The 15,814-nt window shown below is 39.7% G+C and overlaps 2 protein-coding genes across 3 annotated transcripts in view; one reads left to right on the top strand and one right to left on the bottom strand.

Annotated features, from left to right (window-relative positions):
* Positions 1-10,781, bottom strand: part of NSMCE2 (NSE2 (MMS21) homolog, SMC5-SMC6 complex SUMO ligase) — a 134,706-nt gene extending 123,925 nt beyond the window's left edge. Inside the window, exons 1-2 of the mRNA XM_052787299.1 lie at positions 10,649-10,781; positions 7,381-7,528 (exon numbers count right to left, since the gene is read on the bottom strand). Of these exons, the coding sequence (XP_052643259.1) occupies positions 7,381-7,513 (133 nt within the window). The 5' untranslated portion in view covers positions 7,514-7,528; positions 10,649-10,781. The remainder of the gene's footprint in view (positions 1-7,380; positions 7,529-10,648) is intronic.
* A 98-nt stretch (positions 10,782-10,879) lies between these two features.
* Positions 10,880-15,814, top strand: part of WASHC5 (WASH complex subunit 5) — a 28,682-nt gene continuing 23,747 nt past the window's right edge. The window contains exons 1-3 of one of the 2 annotated variants that reach the window (XM_052787294.1): positions 10,880-11,005; positions 12,054-12,354; positions 14,607-14,752. In XM_052787294.1, the coding sequence (XP_052643254.1) occupies positions 12,169-12,354; positions 14,607-14,752 (332 nt within the window). In that variant the 5' untranslated portion in view covers positions 10,880-11,005; positions 12,054-12,168. Of the gene's footprint in view, positions 11,051-12,053; positions 12,355-14,606; positions 14,753-15,814 lie in introns of both variants that reach the window. The other variant, XM_052787295.1, reaches the window with a different exon arrangement.

The raw sequence follows: 15,814 nt of genomic DNA, 5'->3' as shown, positions 1-15,814 counted from the left end.
CAGCACACATGAAGAAAGCGCACAGACAACTCTGAGGCAAGGGGAACAGACAAATGGGATAAGCAGCCGGAATTGAGGTAAACTGCTGGCAGAGAGAGCAGGTTATGCAATAGGAAATGAGCAGACAAGCAGGAAAAGCCAGAGCTGTAAAGGGCTAACTTAATCTGGGGCACATGCCAAAGAATCGTATCACTAACACTCTGTAAGGCCCATGGGCCTGCCCTGTACCTACTGGTGAGCAGAAAAATCCTTCGAAGTGTGGAGAAAGAGAGGAGGAATTCTCACGCAGGCCCTGATATTGTTACAGGAAGATCACTGCTATGTAATGCAGATGGCAAGCAGCCACAGGCAGCAGCTGACCATGACATTTGAGGGCAAGTTTTTGAAGAAAAAGAAAAGCAGCTCATTTTTTGTTCCCAAATGAGATTAGAGTTCAGGTGCAGTAACTGCTTCCCACCCAGCTATTCTACACTCCAGGGCCTCTACTCTTCACAGTGGGAACGTGATGTGTGGTTGGAACAAAGTCCCAGACATCAAGGAAGCATCTTGCTCTCTACTAGAAAAACAGTTCAGCTAATTAGACAAAACCCTATCTGTTAATGCTTTAAAATGCTTTTCAGAAGTTTTATGCTAAGACATTCTTAGCATCTCATCTGTAGTTCGCATACTCTCAAGCCCTCCCAATTATTTCCCATTTGTACTGGACATTCTTCCCAGTCCCACATAGCTTTGGCTCCAGCCCGCACAAAACCAACAACCCCTCTAAAGAGCAAGCTGCTGGGCTGCAAGCCTGGCAATGACCATAAGTTAGTCTTCTTCATTCCGTTATGTACAGCTCTCTGCACTTCACAGTCCCATATTCTTGAGAAAGTTCTGCTGCTTTCTCCTGAGGAGTTAGATAAAACTGCCATCCTCAGCAAATTGATAGAACTCACACCCAATAACTTTCAGCAGAGCTGGGAATAGATGCCTGTCTTGGATATGGCAGACCTATACTGGGCCAGCATATTTATATCATTATCAGCACATCAGTGAACACACATAGCAGGTTACACTAATTCCAAAAGCAGAGAATAAGACTTATCCTTCAAGTATTTTGCATGGATGTCCAGCAGTGCTTTCTAACTCTGTAGAACTACTCCAAGTAGTTTAAGTAAAGACAGTTCAGCAACTAAGAGAAGTTAAATTAGCAGTGCAAACAGCTGTTCCTCAGTGTGCAAAGGTGTCAATATGGGGCTTAAAGTTCAATACTAGGAGCATTACAATTGAGAGACATTGCCAAACAAGTACTGACTTAGTGAATTCTTTTTTCAATCACACTACTAAAGCTCAAAACCAGACTGAGGCTAAATTTAGGAAGATGCAAATTATAGTAGAACTTAGATGATTTTACTTGCATTATAACTGATTTCAAACAGCATCACCTTCAAATTCACCTATCTATTACGACTCCAATCCAGCAAAGGATATAAGCATGTGCTTAAGCTTTAAAATATACAGACCACTCTGAAAGTTGGTGGACCACTCAAGAATTTCAGTGTATCCTTGCCTTCAGTATTTTGCTAGGTTGGGCCACAGAACATCCAAGAGTGTTTTGAGCACAGGGAGGACATACTGAAACTGACTGTGCACAGTCTGTTTTTCTGCTTACATATTTTTTTATATAGAATCATTTTTTGGGGTTAGATGTAATAGAAACATTTTAAAATGTTTCTATACCACAGTGGTATTCTTAAAAGAAGAGAAAAATACTAGCTTTAGACAATGTCAGTATCTAAAGATAATCAGCACAAAGACTGAGACGGACAGAAAACTTATCTTTCTTTTTAACTCATTAAATAAAATGAGCTTTTAAATTGGCTGTTTCCCTTTGACATTGTTTGGTGAAACTAGTTTTCACCTCTAGATACAGATCCTTAATCCTTTAAAGGATCTTTTAAAATTTTGTCTCTTTGCCAGCACATGCTCACAACACAACACCATGAAAATGCTCAATGCTACAAGTCTGCAGATTCTTAATGGACAGGGACGTCTTAATCAACAATTTAACTTCATGGACATCAACAAAGTTACTGGAAAAATAAAAGGTTTTCAGGATCAAATGCATTAAAATTATTCTTCACCTAAATTAACGGCAGTTAACAGAAACTCTGCCTTATTTTGCTAGAGATCATACATATTCATAAATGAGCAATGCCTGACCTGAATATTTAACACTAGTAATTTCTTTTCATAAATCTATACAGGACTAGAACAAAATGAATGTAAATGTATTAGTGGACTAAGCAATAGAATCACTGATGAAATTAAGACTTGGTTAAGTGTAGTTTTTGCAATGAACCTTACAGTAGTCTAAGTATCTCATCCTTATGGCACACTGTGAACAGTGGATTCCTTAGAGGAAAGAGACTTGGGAATCACTGTGGTTAGAGCTAACTTAAGATTTCTCTCCAGAGTGCAGCAGCAGTGAACAAGATGCTAGAAGGCACAAAAAGAAAGGGGAGGTAGTACAAAGCTGGGAACAGATTCTGAGTGTTTATATCATTAGAGGCCTCACAGATATTTCAGACTGTTTTCATTCTACTGTGAAATACTTTCCTTTTGACTTCTTCATGTGAGGTCTGTTATTATTTACAATTCCAAGTAAAAAATCCATACTTCCATATTATCTCTCAATAGGACTCCCAAAACATCTCACAGCACTAAATAAAGCTTAAATGGACAGGAATAATTTTAAATTTACTATTGTGGGCTGCAAACAGATATCAAGAGGACATCCTATATGCATAAGTAGAGATTAACATGAAACTGCCTAGAAATAGTGGGTATTTAATCTTTCCATTATTCATATGAAATGGGAAAGCATTGTTTTTATTAGTATTATTATTTTGCGGAAAGTAGTAAAACAAACTCCTTCAAGGTCATGGAAAATTAGATTAATTGGTACATTCTGTCCTACATTTCAAAATGTAGGACCATGTGATGAGAGGCTATAAATCTTTAGATTTTCAAAGTCATCTGAATTGCAATTTATATTCGTGAAACTGACTCCCTTGCTTTTCTACATTTCTCTGACCACTACTTATTGCAGAGCTACAATGTTTAATTACTTAATTGAACCCTTCCTCCCCTGTCAATTTCTCCAACAGTTGTTTATACTCCTTGGAACAGCTGTGTCCAGTGAGATTACTTTATCTTTCCAGAACAGAAAGTCAAAAGCTATAGGGGAAAATACCAAGTTAATAGGAAGTTCTGAGCACAATTAATGTATAGGAGAAAAAAAAAAGGCAAAAAACCCCAAACCTGAGAACTGTATCCAAACTGAAAGGCTCTGTTGTTACTGCCAGAAAGCAATGGCCTCATGTAAGTTAACTATGAAGAGCAAAAGTGTACATTTTTCAGAATATAATGATGAACAGATGTACATAGAGCTCTTAAGACAGAACGAATTTAACTACAGCAGCACAGTAATAAACAGTAGGCACAGTAGTCAATGGTAGCATCAGTACATGCACTGGCTTGCAGCCATGCAGCCTTTACCCAGAAACAGATAAATTCCATTTAAGCAGGACTAAAGTGAGTCAGTAGGTAGACAGCAGTTTCCTAAAAGGAATTATAGTGCAGAGAGAAAGGATAGTCTCAATTCAACAGGAGGCTTTCTCCATATGAAATTACTGTTGAAATGAAAAACCAGTGTTTGATTTAGTTCTGAAACTTTCAAACATTATGTCAAAACACAGGTGTGAAAGATCTATTGTGATATTTATTCATGAGTAAGCAATTTAATCTGATGTCCCTGATGTCCAACTCAGAAACCTCTATCTATCTTCTCTAATAAAGTCCTCTCAGTTGTTTGAGTCAGTTGAAGGAAATTTTATTTTTTTCTTTCGGATTATGATACAGCTACAATGTTTCTATACAGCAACCATTTTTCACCCAAAAGGGTTTCATTTCAGTGGTGGTAAAGTAAGTAATCCCTTCAACCATTATTTACCTCCCAGAGAGTTGAGAGGCTTAGCCAGTGTTTGCAAAGCATCTGAGATGTTTGAAGAAAGGTTACTATAGGTTACGAGGTTACTATAAATCATGGAATACCCTGAGCCAATTCCTGCCCACAAGTCTGGCACCTCTTCCTATCTGCAGCCCTCCGGTCTCACGATCAAACAAGTAGTTTTATTCCCTCTTTATTCTATGTAACACTACCACCATCTGCTTACAAAGCTTAAATTCAAAATCATTCTGAGAGGATTTTATAGCTTGCATAACCAGTGTAAGAGTTCTTTGTTCTCTGCATGGTTTAACCAGAGAGGACTTTAGGCTACCCAAGGATCATTGCCAGATGAACGGCCAGGTAAAGAGGCCAGTTTCTTTTCGATGCTTTTTGTACTGCTTACTTCCTATCTTCTTCTGCCCCCTAGTGAACTCTGATTTTCACTCTACCTGAACAATCGTGGCTGCTTTATAACTTACATGCATACAAAAGTGCGGAAACACCAAACTGCTTGCTTTTTACATTCTTTGGAAGCCTTCTCAGTATTGTCCTCCACTAAATGCGTCAGAAAGTGAAGAGCCTTTTCTAGCCCTACAGTGCTAATGTGCAGGAAGTTATTTTTACTGAACTGGGAAACGCCCACAAAATTGGCATACCATAAAAACCCTTTACACATGTAAAAGAAAACTTAAATTTGTTAATTTATATTTATCTGCTTTACTAGAGCTCTGAAGTTAGAAAAATCACACACAGGTTCTTTCACAAATCACTTTTTAATTGTTAAAAAAGCCAAACAAACAAACAAAAAAACCCTATGGTGTTTGCTGCCCAGAAAGTACCTCAAATACAGCACCAGAGCAAACCCACTATCATACCTAAGAAAGTGGGGAAAAGTGATCCAGTTAGATCTTTTGATCTATCTTAGCATCAGGTACTTTTATAGGAAGTCCCTCCATGATACCGCATTAAACAGTAGGCAGTCCAGCAAACACAACTGTGTACTATTGAATAAATATGCTTACCAGTAAATGTTTTCAGGATTAGGCTTGTGGAGAATAGCAATTAAGAAAGAGACATGACTTAACTGCACTACCTTTTCCTGCCTTTTCAGTTATTTATCTTCAGATGTAAATGTAACTTCTCTCATGTACTTGCTATGAAAATTTTTGGTACTATTCCTAAAACCAGCATTGTCTAATATGAAAGTCCAAAGGAATAAAATACTTTCACAGAAATAGTGCTTGTAACATAAAATAATAGTCACAATAGAATTCTTTGCTTCTATAAAGCCTGGCAATGAAACCTATCCGAAGCTGGACAGTTAAATTTTGTAAAGGAAATTAAAACAAATTACAAATGGGACAGGAACAAGAATGCAGAAACATATTATCTAACACTAGCTCAAAATTAAATTAATATTTTGCCTCAGAACACGAAGGCAAAGTAGGATAGATGAGTAACAATTCTAGAAATAGAAATTGCCACATATGAGTTGGAGGCAAGACCTGAACAGTCAGGTATGGCAGATCAGATGATGCTACTTCTAAAACACTGGAAGTATTTGTTTACCAAAAGTATGTTATGCCACAGAAAGCCTGTATCTTTCCTGATGGCATTGCGTAAGGAACATAAGAACTTGAAGTCCAAGTGGAGTAGTCAAGGGAGTGAAAACCAAACCTTATAAAAGTGAGGAGCTTCACTCACTGTTTGTTCCATGTACACATGTACATACATCTGCAAGGAAAAGTGTAGGAGTGAAGACAACTATTGTAAGTAAAAAGCAAACGCCATAACACCAGACCAAAGAGGTATAAACTACAAATACAAGTCTGGAATACCTTTTCTGTAGAGCAATGGGATGGACTGTGTTAAAAGGTCGTGCTTGATAATTCTGTAACTATGATTCTACAGGAAAGCTGCCCCTGCTAAAATAAAATTAATGTTACAGTCTAGGAGCTGTTTTCCAGTCACATGGTATAATTTAACTGTAACAATGACCATAGGTATTTCATCAAGTGTAATCTCCTCCTCTCAGGATAGAATGCTAAATATGGTTCCTTTGGTTACTGAATGAAAGGGACAAAATAATTTCAAGGTTGTAATTAAAGATTAATGTGTCAGAAGCAGGTAAGTGAGGAAGATAACTACATTTCCTAGGATTATAATGCACAGACTTCCAGCTACAGACCTGCACAGTGGAGCTTAAGTTGCCTTTCACCCTTCCAAACGGGAATGCAACAGGGGTTTCTACTGAAAGGTGAAATTAATCAAAGCTTTTAACTTTTGTACAAATAACTAATTTCTGTGGATCATTCTGCAGTCTTGGGACTGAAAGAATTCGGTACGTTCAGTGTATTTCCATGTATTGCTTATGGCAAAGTAGGGGAGATGATGACTGCAAAAGCAGAAAGGAAACAGAACCGGTTATACCAGTTTTACCTCAAAGGGAATCCCCAGCTGACAGTTCAGACAAGCTTTCCATTTCCTCTACCCTGCTAGAAATGACATGTCAATTGTCTCTGACAGCAGTATGGATAAAAAGGTCAAAGGAGAATGAACCATCACAGTAGACAAAGAGAAAAGCATTCATCTTGATTGTATGTAACCCTTGGCTTAGTTGAGTGCAAATATATAATGAATAGCAAAACTTTGTTTCACAGGATTCTTGTTCTCCACTCGTAATTAAAACTATTAGGGTTTTGGAGCTTTAAAGTTTTTATTTTTTCCTAGTGAAAACATTATCACAGATCTAAGAAGACAGAGAATCAGGATGCCTAATGTTTGTCTTTGAAAAGTAGCTTTGCAGTGCACCTTTTATAGTGAAATAGCAATGACAAGACTGTTAGAAGTGACTACAGACTTAAGGTAACCCATTTTGCAAATGTCCAAAATGAAGCACCCTAAAAGGGCCTAATTTTCAGCAGAGAAAGAGACAGCATTTTAAAAAATTGCATCCCCTAACAGGTGTCTCAAGCTTTGTACTCAAAATCATTAGCATCATTTTAATATATCTTGCCCTAAACATCAAATAAAACACACACAAAGAACCAGTATTAGAATGAAAAGTCATTTTATTCACCCACTTAAGAGGCCTTCTCCATCTTGCTCAGCAACGTTAAAGTTTTTACAAAGCTGTAGGGTAACAACCACTGGAACACAATTAGTTTTGGGTGTTACAAAAGCTGGGACAATGTTTGCCTGGTACTTACATTTTCACTGAATTTATCATTTAAGACAATGAAGTGATTGGAACGAAAACACCCTGGTCTAGCCAGAAGAGCTACAGCTCCTATAATGAACGTAGATGTTGACAGTAACTAAGTCAAAATACAAAGGCTTAGGACTCATCTGTCAGATTCAGGATGCAATACAAAAGAGAATATACTTACTGAAACTTTCCACAAGGTCAAGGGCAACATGAGTAGCAATATCCATTCCGGTATTTATGTAAGACTGGCAGTTTTTCAAAGATGAAAGAGAGGAATCCACAGAGTTGAATGAGATTCTTGCACCACCTGGCATCTTGAAATTGTTGCTCTAGAAATAACAGATACAACATTTTGAATGCAGTTTACACCCAATTAATTTGGGAGAGAAAACAGAAGTACAGATAACTAACCATAAAGCAGTGTCGATAGAACCACTGCAAACATCAGAAAGCAGGGATGAAATCTAAGCTCCCAAGATGACAGTAATTTCAGTGGAACTGCAATTCACCAGAGGTTTTCAATTCACCTCCTATTCAATATTAGGCAAAACTACACCACAAAAATCAACTTGCAGTTTTCATCTGTTCATTCCTATTGCTAAACCACCATGAGGTTCAAACTCAATGATTATGTTCACTTGAAAATTACTGCCCTATTTCAGATCCAAAGAAGCCCACATGCCCAAAACCTCATCTGTGTTTTCTAGGCATATTATCAATTAGGCTAGAAAGAAATATGACTTCTCACATCCAATTCAGCCCAGCAACTACAAGCCTGTTGCAACAGTTGGCCCTTGGAAAAAATAATCTATCAAAGGGCCACTCTTCTAAGAATGTACTTAACAGTAAAACACCTAGCGCCATTTTTAAATAAAAGCCCACCTTACAAATGCTCTCTACCTCCCCCAAAGATGCTACAAAATTTTAGTACTGATGTTCCATTTGCACACAATAGTGTCGCACAGGAATCATGTTTATCTTCTTTACCACCATCTTCCTTTCCAATACAGACCCACAACCTACAGCCTTGGGGGCATTAACTGCTTCTCCTCTGTCACTAATACAACCTTCAAGTGGGTTTGCTTATGCTGTGCCTATCCACACTGTTCACATCAGTTGGTTTCTTCTCAAAAATTTCAACTTCTGCTCTTCCTTCTTCATGCTTTGCCATAACTTGCTCGGACAACATGTAGCTATTACAAGAAACATGAACCCGGTGTGCAGATTTTTATCCTTTAAGTTGCAGGAGATAAGAAAAATTCTGCTCAGCTTTAGATACATGGTTGTTCACAAAAAACAAACAAAAAAACCACCAAAAGTCTTGGATAGACAGAAATACTGCATTAGTCCATGTAAAGAATAACTGATATGTTCAACGACTACACTGAGATCATATTGGGGGAGGTAGAGAACAGAATCCGCAACCAAATTTGGGGTATACCAGAAGTTTTACCTGAATCATACACAAAATAACAAGGGGACGAGTTGTTCTATCAACAATAGCCTTTGACAGGTTATAGTCCAACAGAAATCTGGAAAATATCTAAATAGAAAGGACAAAGCTTTGCCCAAGCTTTGCATACTTAAGGCTGTATCTCCTTCTACTACTTTCCCTGGGACTCCAGAACTACATCTTGTGCTCCCTCTAACCTAAACAACATTGCCACATTTCTTACAAATATCATGCAGACTATGAGACCTGCCGTCACGCTCTCTTCTCTCCTAATGTTTTCTTCTGTATCTTTTTCTTTTTTTCCATTTAAGAAAATGTGCTTGGCCACTCAAGACTACCTTTTATGACACCATTTTTAGGTCGTGCTTCCAACAACATTTTAACAACAGTTCAAGTCTACCACAACTTGAACTTCTGAATTACAAATTGCCTTCCTCTCTATCCCCTTCTAAAGGTGCATTTTGTCACAGATGAGGCAGCAGCCTTCAACAACAGTTCCAGTTATGTCAACTCATGCTCTCCCCATCAAAAGACAGTGATTGCTATCTTTAGAGATCTTTAGAGGCTGTCAGACTGACAACAGAAGACAAGGAAAAAGTTCCTTACAGAACTCCTTGAATGTAAAGGAAAAGGATGTTCTTAAAGATTTAATAACAAATGCTTTCAGCTGTTACATTATTTAACTTTGTTTTTAAAGCACCTGTTTGCCATCTTAGTAAGACTGTCTGTACAGAAGCTGTGTGATCCAAATATACACTATTAAACAGTCACATAAAATCATGTTAGCAGCTTTGTCTTTCTGGGCCCATTTAGTGTATCAAAGTTAACAGTGAGAACCTAATTCCCTTCTTGAACTTGGTAAATCTCAGTCACTGAGAAAGCCTGCTGTTCTTTTGGAAATTTCACAGATATACACTGTGAAAGGCAGGAATCTGAAAAAAAACAACAGTGCAAAGTTAAAAAGGGTTCTTTCTTCTCTTGAGATTTGTGGAAACACTGAGCAAACTACACAGGAACAGAAGTTACTGTTTACAATATTAAATCATACCATTGCATTGGTAGTTTCATCTCAAATTCTCTTTTGAAAAGTAAGTTCAGTACTTTTGGACAAGTTTTCCCTTTTTTTTTTAAATAAAAGATTATTGTTCTTAGAAACTGTTTATGATCCCAAGCAAAGATTTCACTCTTGAATTTTCTAAGTGAATTCTTCAACTTCAGCTTGCAGCTGTCCATTCCACCTTCAGAGGAAAAGCCACATTCCTCACTGGAATTGACTTAACAGCAGTGTTTTTAAGGCACTCTTTTTTGCCAGGAAGGTCTTCAATGGGTGCATCAATGAAGCACTTAAAATTTGCAACTCCCAGCCCCCAACCCCCTCATTTCTGGAAAACAGAACCAGCAAAATCAGAGTTGAAAAGGAGACCAAGTGAGACTACCGAGGCAGCGTTTTTTTCTTTCAACAATGAGTGATCAAATGGTCCAGACAGGATTACCAAGCAGCAGACTTAAATTACAGTTTCTATTCTGCCTCTTATTTTAAAGATTTGAGCAAATCACCGAATTTCTCTATGCTTCAACATACCAAACTACGAAGCAGGGATAAGAAGAAAAAGAGTTACTTCTGTAACACAAGATCTATAGGTGACAAGTGCTCACTGACTACCAGGGCTAGCGTCTACCCCCTAGATGCACTCGGTGGCCATCTATCACAGGGAGACGTTACTCCCCTGACACAAAGGTCGGGAGAAGAGCCCACCAAGCAGGAAGCTCCGCTCTCCCAGCCCTCTACCTTACTCCCCTACCCCGTCCATGACAAGCCAGGGCAGCTGGCCCGGCCCAGCCTGCCCCTCGTCAGTCACGCACGGAGGGCAACGGCCCCACATCCCCTCCCCGCCCGCCTCCTCCCGCTCCCTCGGCCGGGAAAGCGCTGCCCTCACCCCGCCAGAGGGGAAGGGGGCGGCGAGGGCAGCCACCCTCACCAGAGGCTGCTGCTCACCTAGTCCCAGCCGCCGAGGCCCGAAGGGGCTCCTGGCCCGGCGGTGGCCCCCGCACCGACCCTCTCGGCGGCAGGAGCAGGCGGGCGAGCTGGGCCCGGGGGAGGCGGGCCAGGCGGGCGGCGGAACCGCCTCATCAGCCGGCGCCTCTCCACATGACGACGCCGTCATGTGATGGGAGGGCTCGGCCGCGCCGCTCGGAGCTCCGCCGCCGCCTTCTTCTTCCCTGCCTGCCGCTGCCCGCGCCTCACCCGCCGCCGCAGCTCACCCTCGGGTGGCCGCCGTCCCTGCTCGCAGGCGCTGACGGAGCCGGGCACCCTCCTCGCTGCCGCCGCTCACCGCACCAGCGGCGGGGGAGGGTGAGCGCCGCCGAGCGGCGGTGGCACCGGCGGGGAGGCCGCTGGGTGAGGGGAGGCGGCGGGAGCGGGAGCGGGGCGGGGCGGGGCAGGGCAGGGGGTGCCGCCGCCGCCGCTGCCGCTGCTCTGAGGCGGTTGGTCTCGCGCCGCGGCCGTTGCCCCGAGGCGAGGTTCAAACCGTGAGGGAGAGCGCTGGCTGGGCGGGAGGCGGGAGCGTGCGAGCGGCACGGTGACTGGCGTTGGCGGGGAGGGATGGGATGGGATGGGATGTGGTTCAAAGCCCAGGCCGGCTGCTGGGGGGGTGTAGGGCCCTCCTGTGGGCCTTGCGGAGCAGCTTGCTGCAGCGCTAACGCCCTGCACCCCGCCTAACGGGAAGGCCGGGCTCCTGGTTCTCATTTGGGGACAGAAGAGGCACTGTCGTCTTGAATTTGGCTCAGTAGGTTGGAAGGTCGTTGGTGAAATGTCAAGTCAACTCATAAGTTCCATAAATGTTTCTAAACATAAAAAGCTTATTTTTAGCAGTGCTGCGCTCCCTATCTTGCAGGAAATGTCAATAAATGGAATTGCAACTAGGAAATGCAACCACAGCATGGAAGCTAACCCTTCAGCAATAAATAGAGGAAGGGAACTGTATCTTTTCCATTTGCTATAAAAGTTTTCCTTCTTGCTAAAGCCTATTGCAGTCAATTTGGTTGTATTTTTAAAGTGGCTATTATAAACACATCCTGTTATATGTTTTTGCTTGCTGCCATCTCCTTGCATGGTCTCAGTTGCTTCAGTATTTGTGATCGTTTCATTCTTCGATAGTTCCCTTAAACTTTTCTGGTATAAAAGGTCGTGCTTCCCTTGCCTGGTCACACAGGAGACTGAGTCAAACACAGCGTATGTGCTGAAGATGAACTCAGTGCATTTTTTTCATTTTACAAAGCTGTGGATAATTTAGTTTTCATAAATTCAAAAATTTGAGAGTATGCTTAAACATCCACATAGATTAAACTATAAAGAATACGAACGGGAACCACTCTGAATGTACATGGGTTTGTTTTTACAGGTTATTAATGGCGCAGCTAGTTTCATCATCAGACTTTCTTCTTCAAATAACCTAAAGACTAACGATCAGAATCCAGCTGCAGGACTTCTGCTGCTCTGTCACGTCCAGCGCCACAATGGTCGATTTTCTAGCTGAAAACAATCTCTGTGGTCAGGCAATTCTTCGGATTGTGTCCTGTGGAAATGCCATCATTGCAGAACTTCTGAGACTTTCTGAATTTATTCCTGGTGTTTTCAGGCTGAAGGACAAGGCTGATCAACAGAAGTATGGGGATATCATATTTGATTTCAGTTATTTTAAGGTAAATCCTTTTATTTTTAAACTTCTTAAAGCATTCCTGTCCTGCATGAGGGTGCTTCAGGTTATGAAACAGCCATTTTTGACTATTGTGTTTATTACTAGCATTCTTCAGAATTTACTATCATGACTTCTTGCTTAGTTTTTACCAGAAATTCACCAAACTGAGATAGCAATTGGGATATGCTTGCATGCTAATGTTCCACTTCTGGGATGTCTTGTATTTTATATACTTCTGGTCATACTCAGCCTCATCTTACTCATTTCAGTGAGCAGAAGCAGTCTAGTGAAGTTTCTGTGCTTGGGCCCCTAGGCAGAATATAAGTATAACTGGTACCTGCATGGAGAGTATCAGGACAAGAAGGGGGTGGCAGTTTTAAGTGCATTCAAGAGCAGTCCCAGCTACACCTTTCAAAATGTTTGACGAGTCATCTGGACTGTGAACTTTGATGAATACCGATTATATGAAACTTAAGTATTGGGTTCTGGGAATTCTTTAATTATTATAATTATTATGATTATTATTATTTCCTGCAGGAACATTAAATTCTACTTTCACCAGCAGGTTCTGAGCCTGTGCAGTTGCTTGTTTTCCTTTGGAGCCGTACTGTGGGCAGTATGCCCATCTTCTTTTGGTTATCTGTAGCTTATTCTTTGCAGCCGTGAAAACTGCTTTCTGCTTTCCTGTTTGACAGTACTGTGATTGTTCATTCACTGGACTTGTCACATGTGCTGAATAAACAAATAAATCAAAGAGTAGTGTCCATGAAAAGCCCTTATTTCCCTTATAAAATTAAGCTTCTTGCAGTACCTATTTCCCTCTGTCATTCTCCAGCATGATTAAGAGGGAACTACAGAGACTATCTAATCTGACTTCATCTGGATTGTACAATACAAGAAGTGTTAATAGTAAAGCAAATGGGGGGATTTTTTTTTTTAGTAAGAGTTGTAAATTTCAAGCACTGTGAGCCTTGGACACTGAAAACCCTGAGCACAAATGATTTCCCACATATCTTTAGATCTAAGTAATTGTTAGAAGTCTCTTTTTACAGAAATTACTTGAAAATTTAAAAGCAGGTAGGTATAATTGGTGAGAAATACCATTACCCTTGAAATTGTAAGATTTTTGAATGTTAAGAAAGCACAACAGTGCTGCTGCTTTTCAGAGTAATCACCCCAAAATCCATAAAAGACATACTTATAAAGCAGAGATTAGTGAATTTACAGATATTTTCACTGCGAATGCGCCATTTCTGTATTCATGATTCTTATAATTACCTAATGAGAAGTGATTTGATGTTTTGAAAATACAGGCTGTTTACTTTGTGCATTTGAACTTGTAGGCAGTTTGGGGCTTGCTTTTATCCTTTGTTTTATGTAGGTATTTTGCATGAAAAGAGAAGCAGAAGAGCATTTTTAAAACCACACAAAAATTGTCAGCTGGGTATTAAGCTTGATATTTTATTTTAACTATTTGAAGCTATTTTTACGGAGTTTGTGTTGACTAAATCCTTTTAAGCCATGATCTCATGCTATTGTAAGTGGTCTGTGGAATGACATTAACAGTATTTTCAATTAAATGTTAATAATATTTTCAATTAAGCATTAATGGTATTTTCATTTAGATGGTGATGGTAGGACCAAATGGTGGTTATGAGAAGTGTTGACAGTGGTAAATGGTTAGAAAAGTTTGTACAATTGCTTTAAGGAAGTCGGGCTCTTCATCCCACCCTTTTCCCCCCACGGTTTTTAATGACATAATTTCTGCATTAATTTGGGGGACTAGTGCTGAGCTAGATCCAGAGCCTGTAAAAAACAGGTCTAATACTTTCAAGCAGTTTAAATGTATGAAAAGGTACTAATCTTTGTGAGGTCTCAATGTTATGATTTCTATCTGAGAAATCAATCAGATCAAATGTGTGAAGGAAAAAATTCCAGCAGGGAAATAGTTAGCACTACAAAAAACACACAGTGGCTTCAGATGCATTGGGGCTTTACCCAAGGCATTAACTATTCTTTTGCATTGGTTACATAGGATAAATCATATTTAAAATCATTGCAGATTGTAACAAAGTGTAAAACTCATCTTTATGGAATCAATGTTCAATCATGAAGTAGCTTGGAAAACTACAGATCTTTGTTTTAATAAGAAATGTTAATTCTGGTGTTGTGCGCACAGTGGTGGTTGTTCACCAAGAGAAGTAAAATAGAGGTCAAAGTCAAATATTGTCTCTAAAGATTAATTTCTTTTCTTAGGGGCCTGAGACATGTGAAGGCAAACTGGAAGCCAAACCTGAGTTACTGGATTTAGATGAAGAATTTCGTGAAAACAACATTGAAATTTTGACAAGATTTTATCTAGCTTTTCAGAGTGTACATAAATACATTGTAGATTTAAACAGGTATGGTATCTTAAATCCATGTGGATTTTCTTAGAGACTAGACTACTGTTTATTCTTAATAATGAGAAGCTTTTTCCTTAGAGACCCAATACATTCGCTGTTGAACCATATTCATGTGCACCAGGAAACCTGGATTGCTGGAGTGAACACTAACTGTTACTCCTACTGTTGCTTACCAGCATCATAAATGACTTGAAAACATTTAACCTCTGTACCTCATTTCCTCAACTGTAAGCTAGAGCTAGTTTTTCTTCTTTATCCTGGAGGTTGTCGTGAAGATTTTTGTAATAAAAGGAGACTCCGTATTAGTAAACTAGGGTTTTTTTGGTTTGGCAAAACAGAATATCAGATAGGGTTTTTTTCTTTAACTTTCATTGGCAGTATTTTCCTGAACTTAATTTTTCAGTGGAGTTGCCATATTCTCAAGTTTGCTACTCTTACCTGTGAAAAACAATATGAAAGATTCATTAAATACTCTAAGGAAAAGTTCCAGAGAATCTTAAGTGTAAGAATTGTTTTTGTTATTGATCTTATATGAAAAGATGAATTAAAAAATTAAGTGTTTAACATTACTTATTAGTAAGTAGTGTTACTGGAAAATCCCTTAATAGGAAGAAAACTTCTGTTAATCAAGATGAACATACTCTATTTCTAGCTCTACTTTCTGAATTGCAACTGAGACAAATGTATGGTATTTCCAGGAGATATTTTTGAGGTAACTTGAAAATGACAGTTTTAATAAATTTTGGAGTAGAAGCCTTCTCAGTACTCTCTTCTCAGGCTGTTAGCCATCCATAAGAAGATTAAGAGAATGTTAGCTGTAAGTTAGAGAGTATCCTCTGGTGTATTTCACATACACCATCAGGATATGGCAGGAGGCTTTTGCCAACTGGTTGGCTCTAGCTAGGAGTTTTAGCTTCTCATTTCATAGTAGAGCATCTCCTCTTCTTTATCTGAAAAACTCCATGCCGCTTGTACTAGGGAAATGTTCTGATGTGACTGTTGACTTCCAGAGAAAATCGGCGAATTGAGTTCTGAGGACATGCAATTTGAGAGCAAAAT

This window comes from Harpia harpyja, chromosome 5 (genome assembly GCF_026419915.1).
Source record: "Harpia harpyja isolate bHarHar1 chromosome 5, bHarHar1 primary haplotype, whole genome shotgun sequence".
NCBI lineage: Eukaryota > Metazoa > Chordata > Aves > Accipitriformes > Accipitridae > Harpia > Harpia harpyja.
The sequence above is the reverse complement of the archived record's forward strand: the minus strand, read 5'-3'. Positions and strand labels throughout refer to the sequence as shown.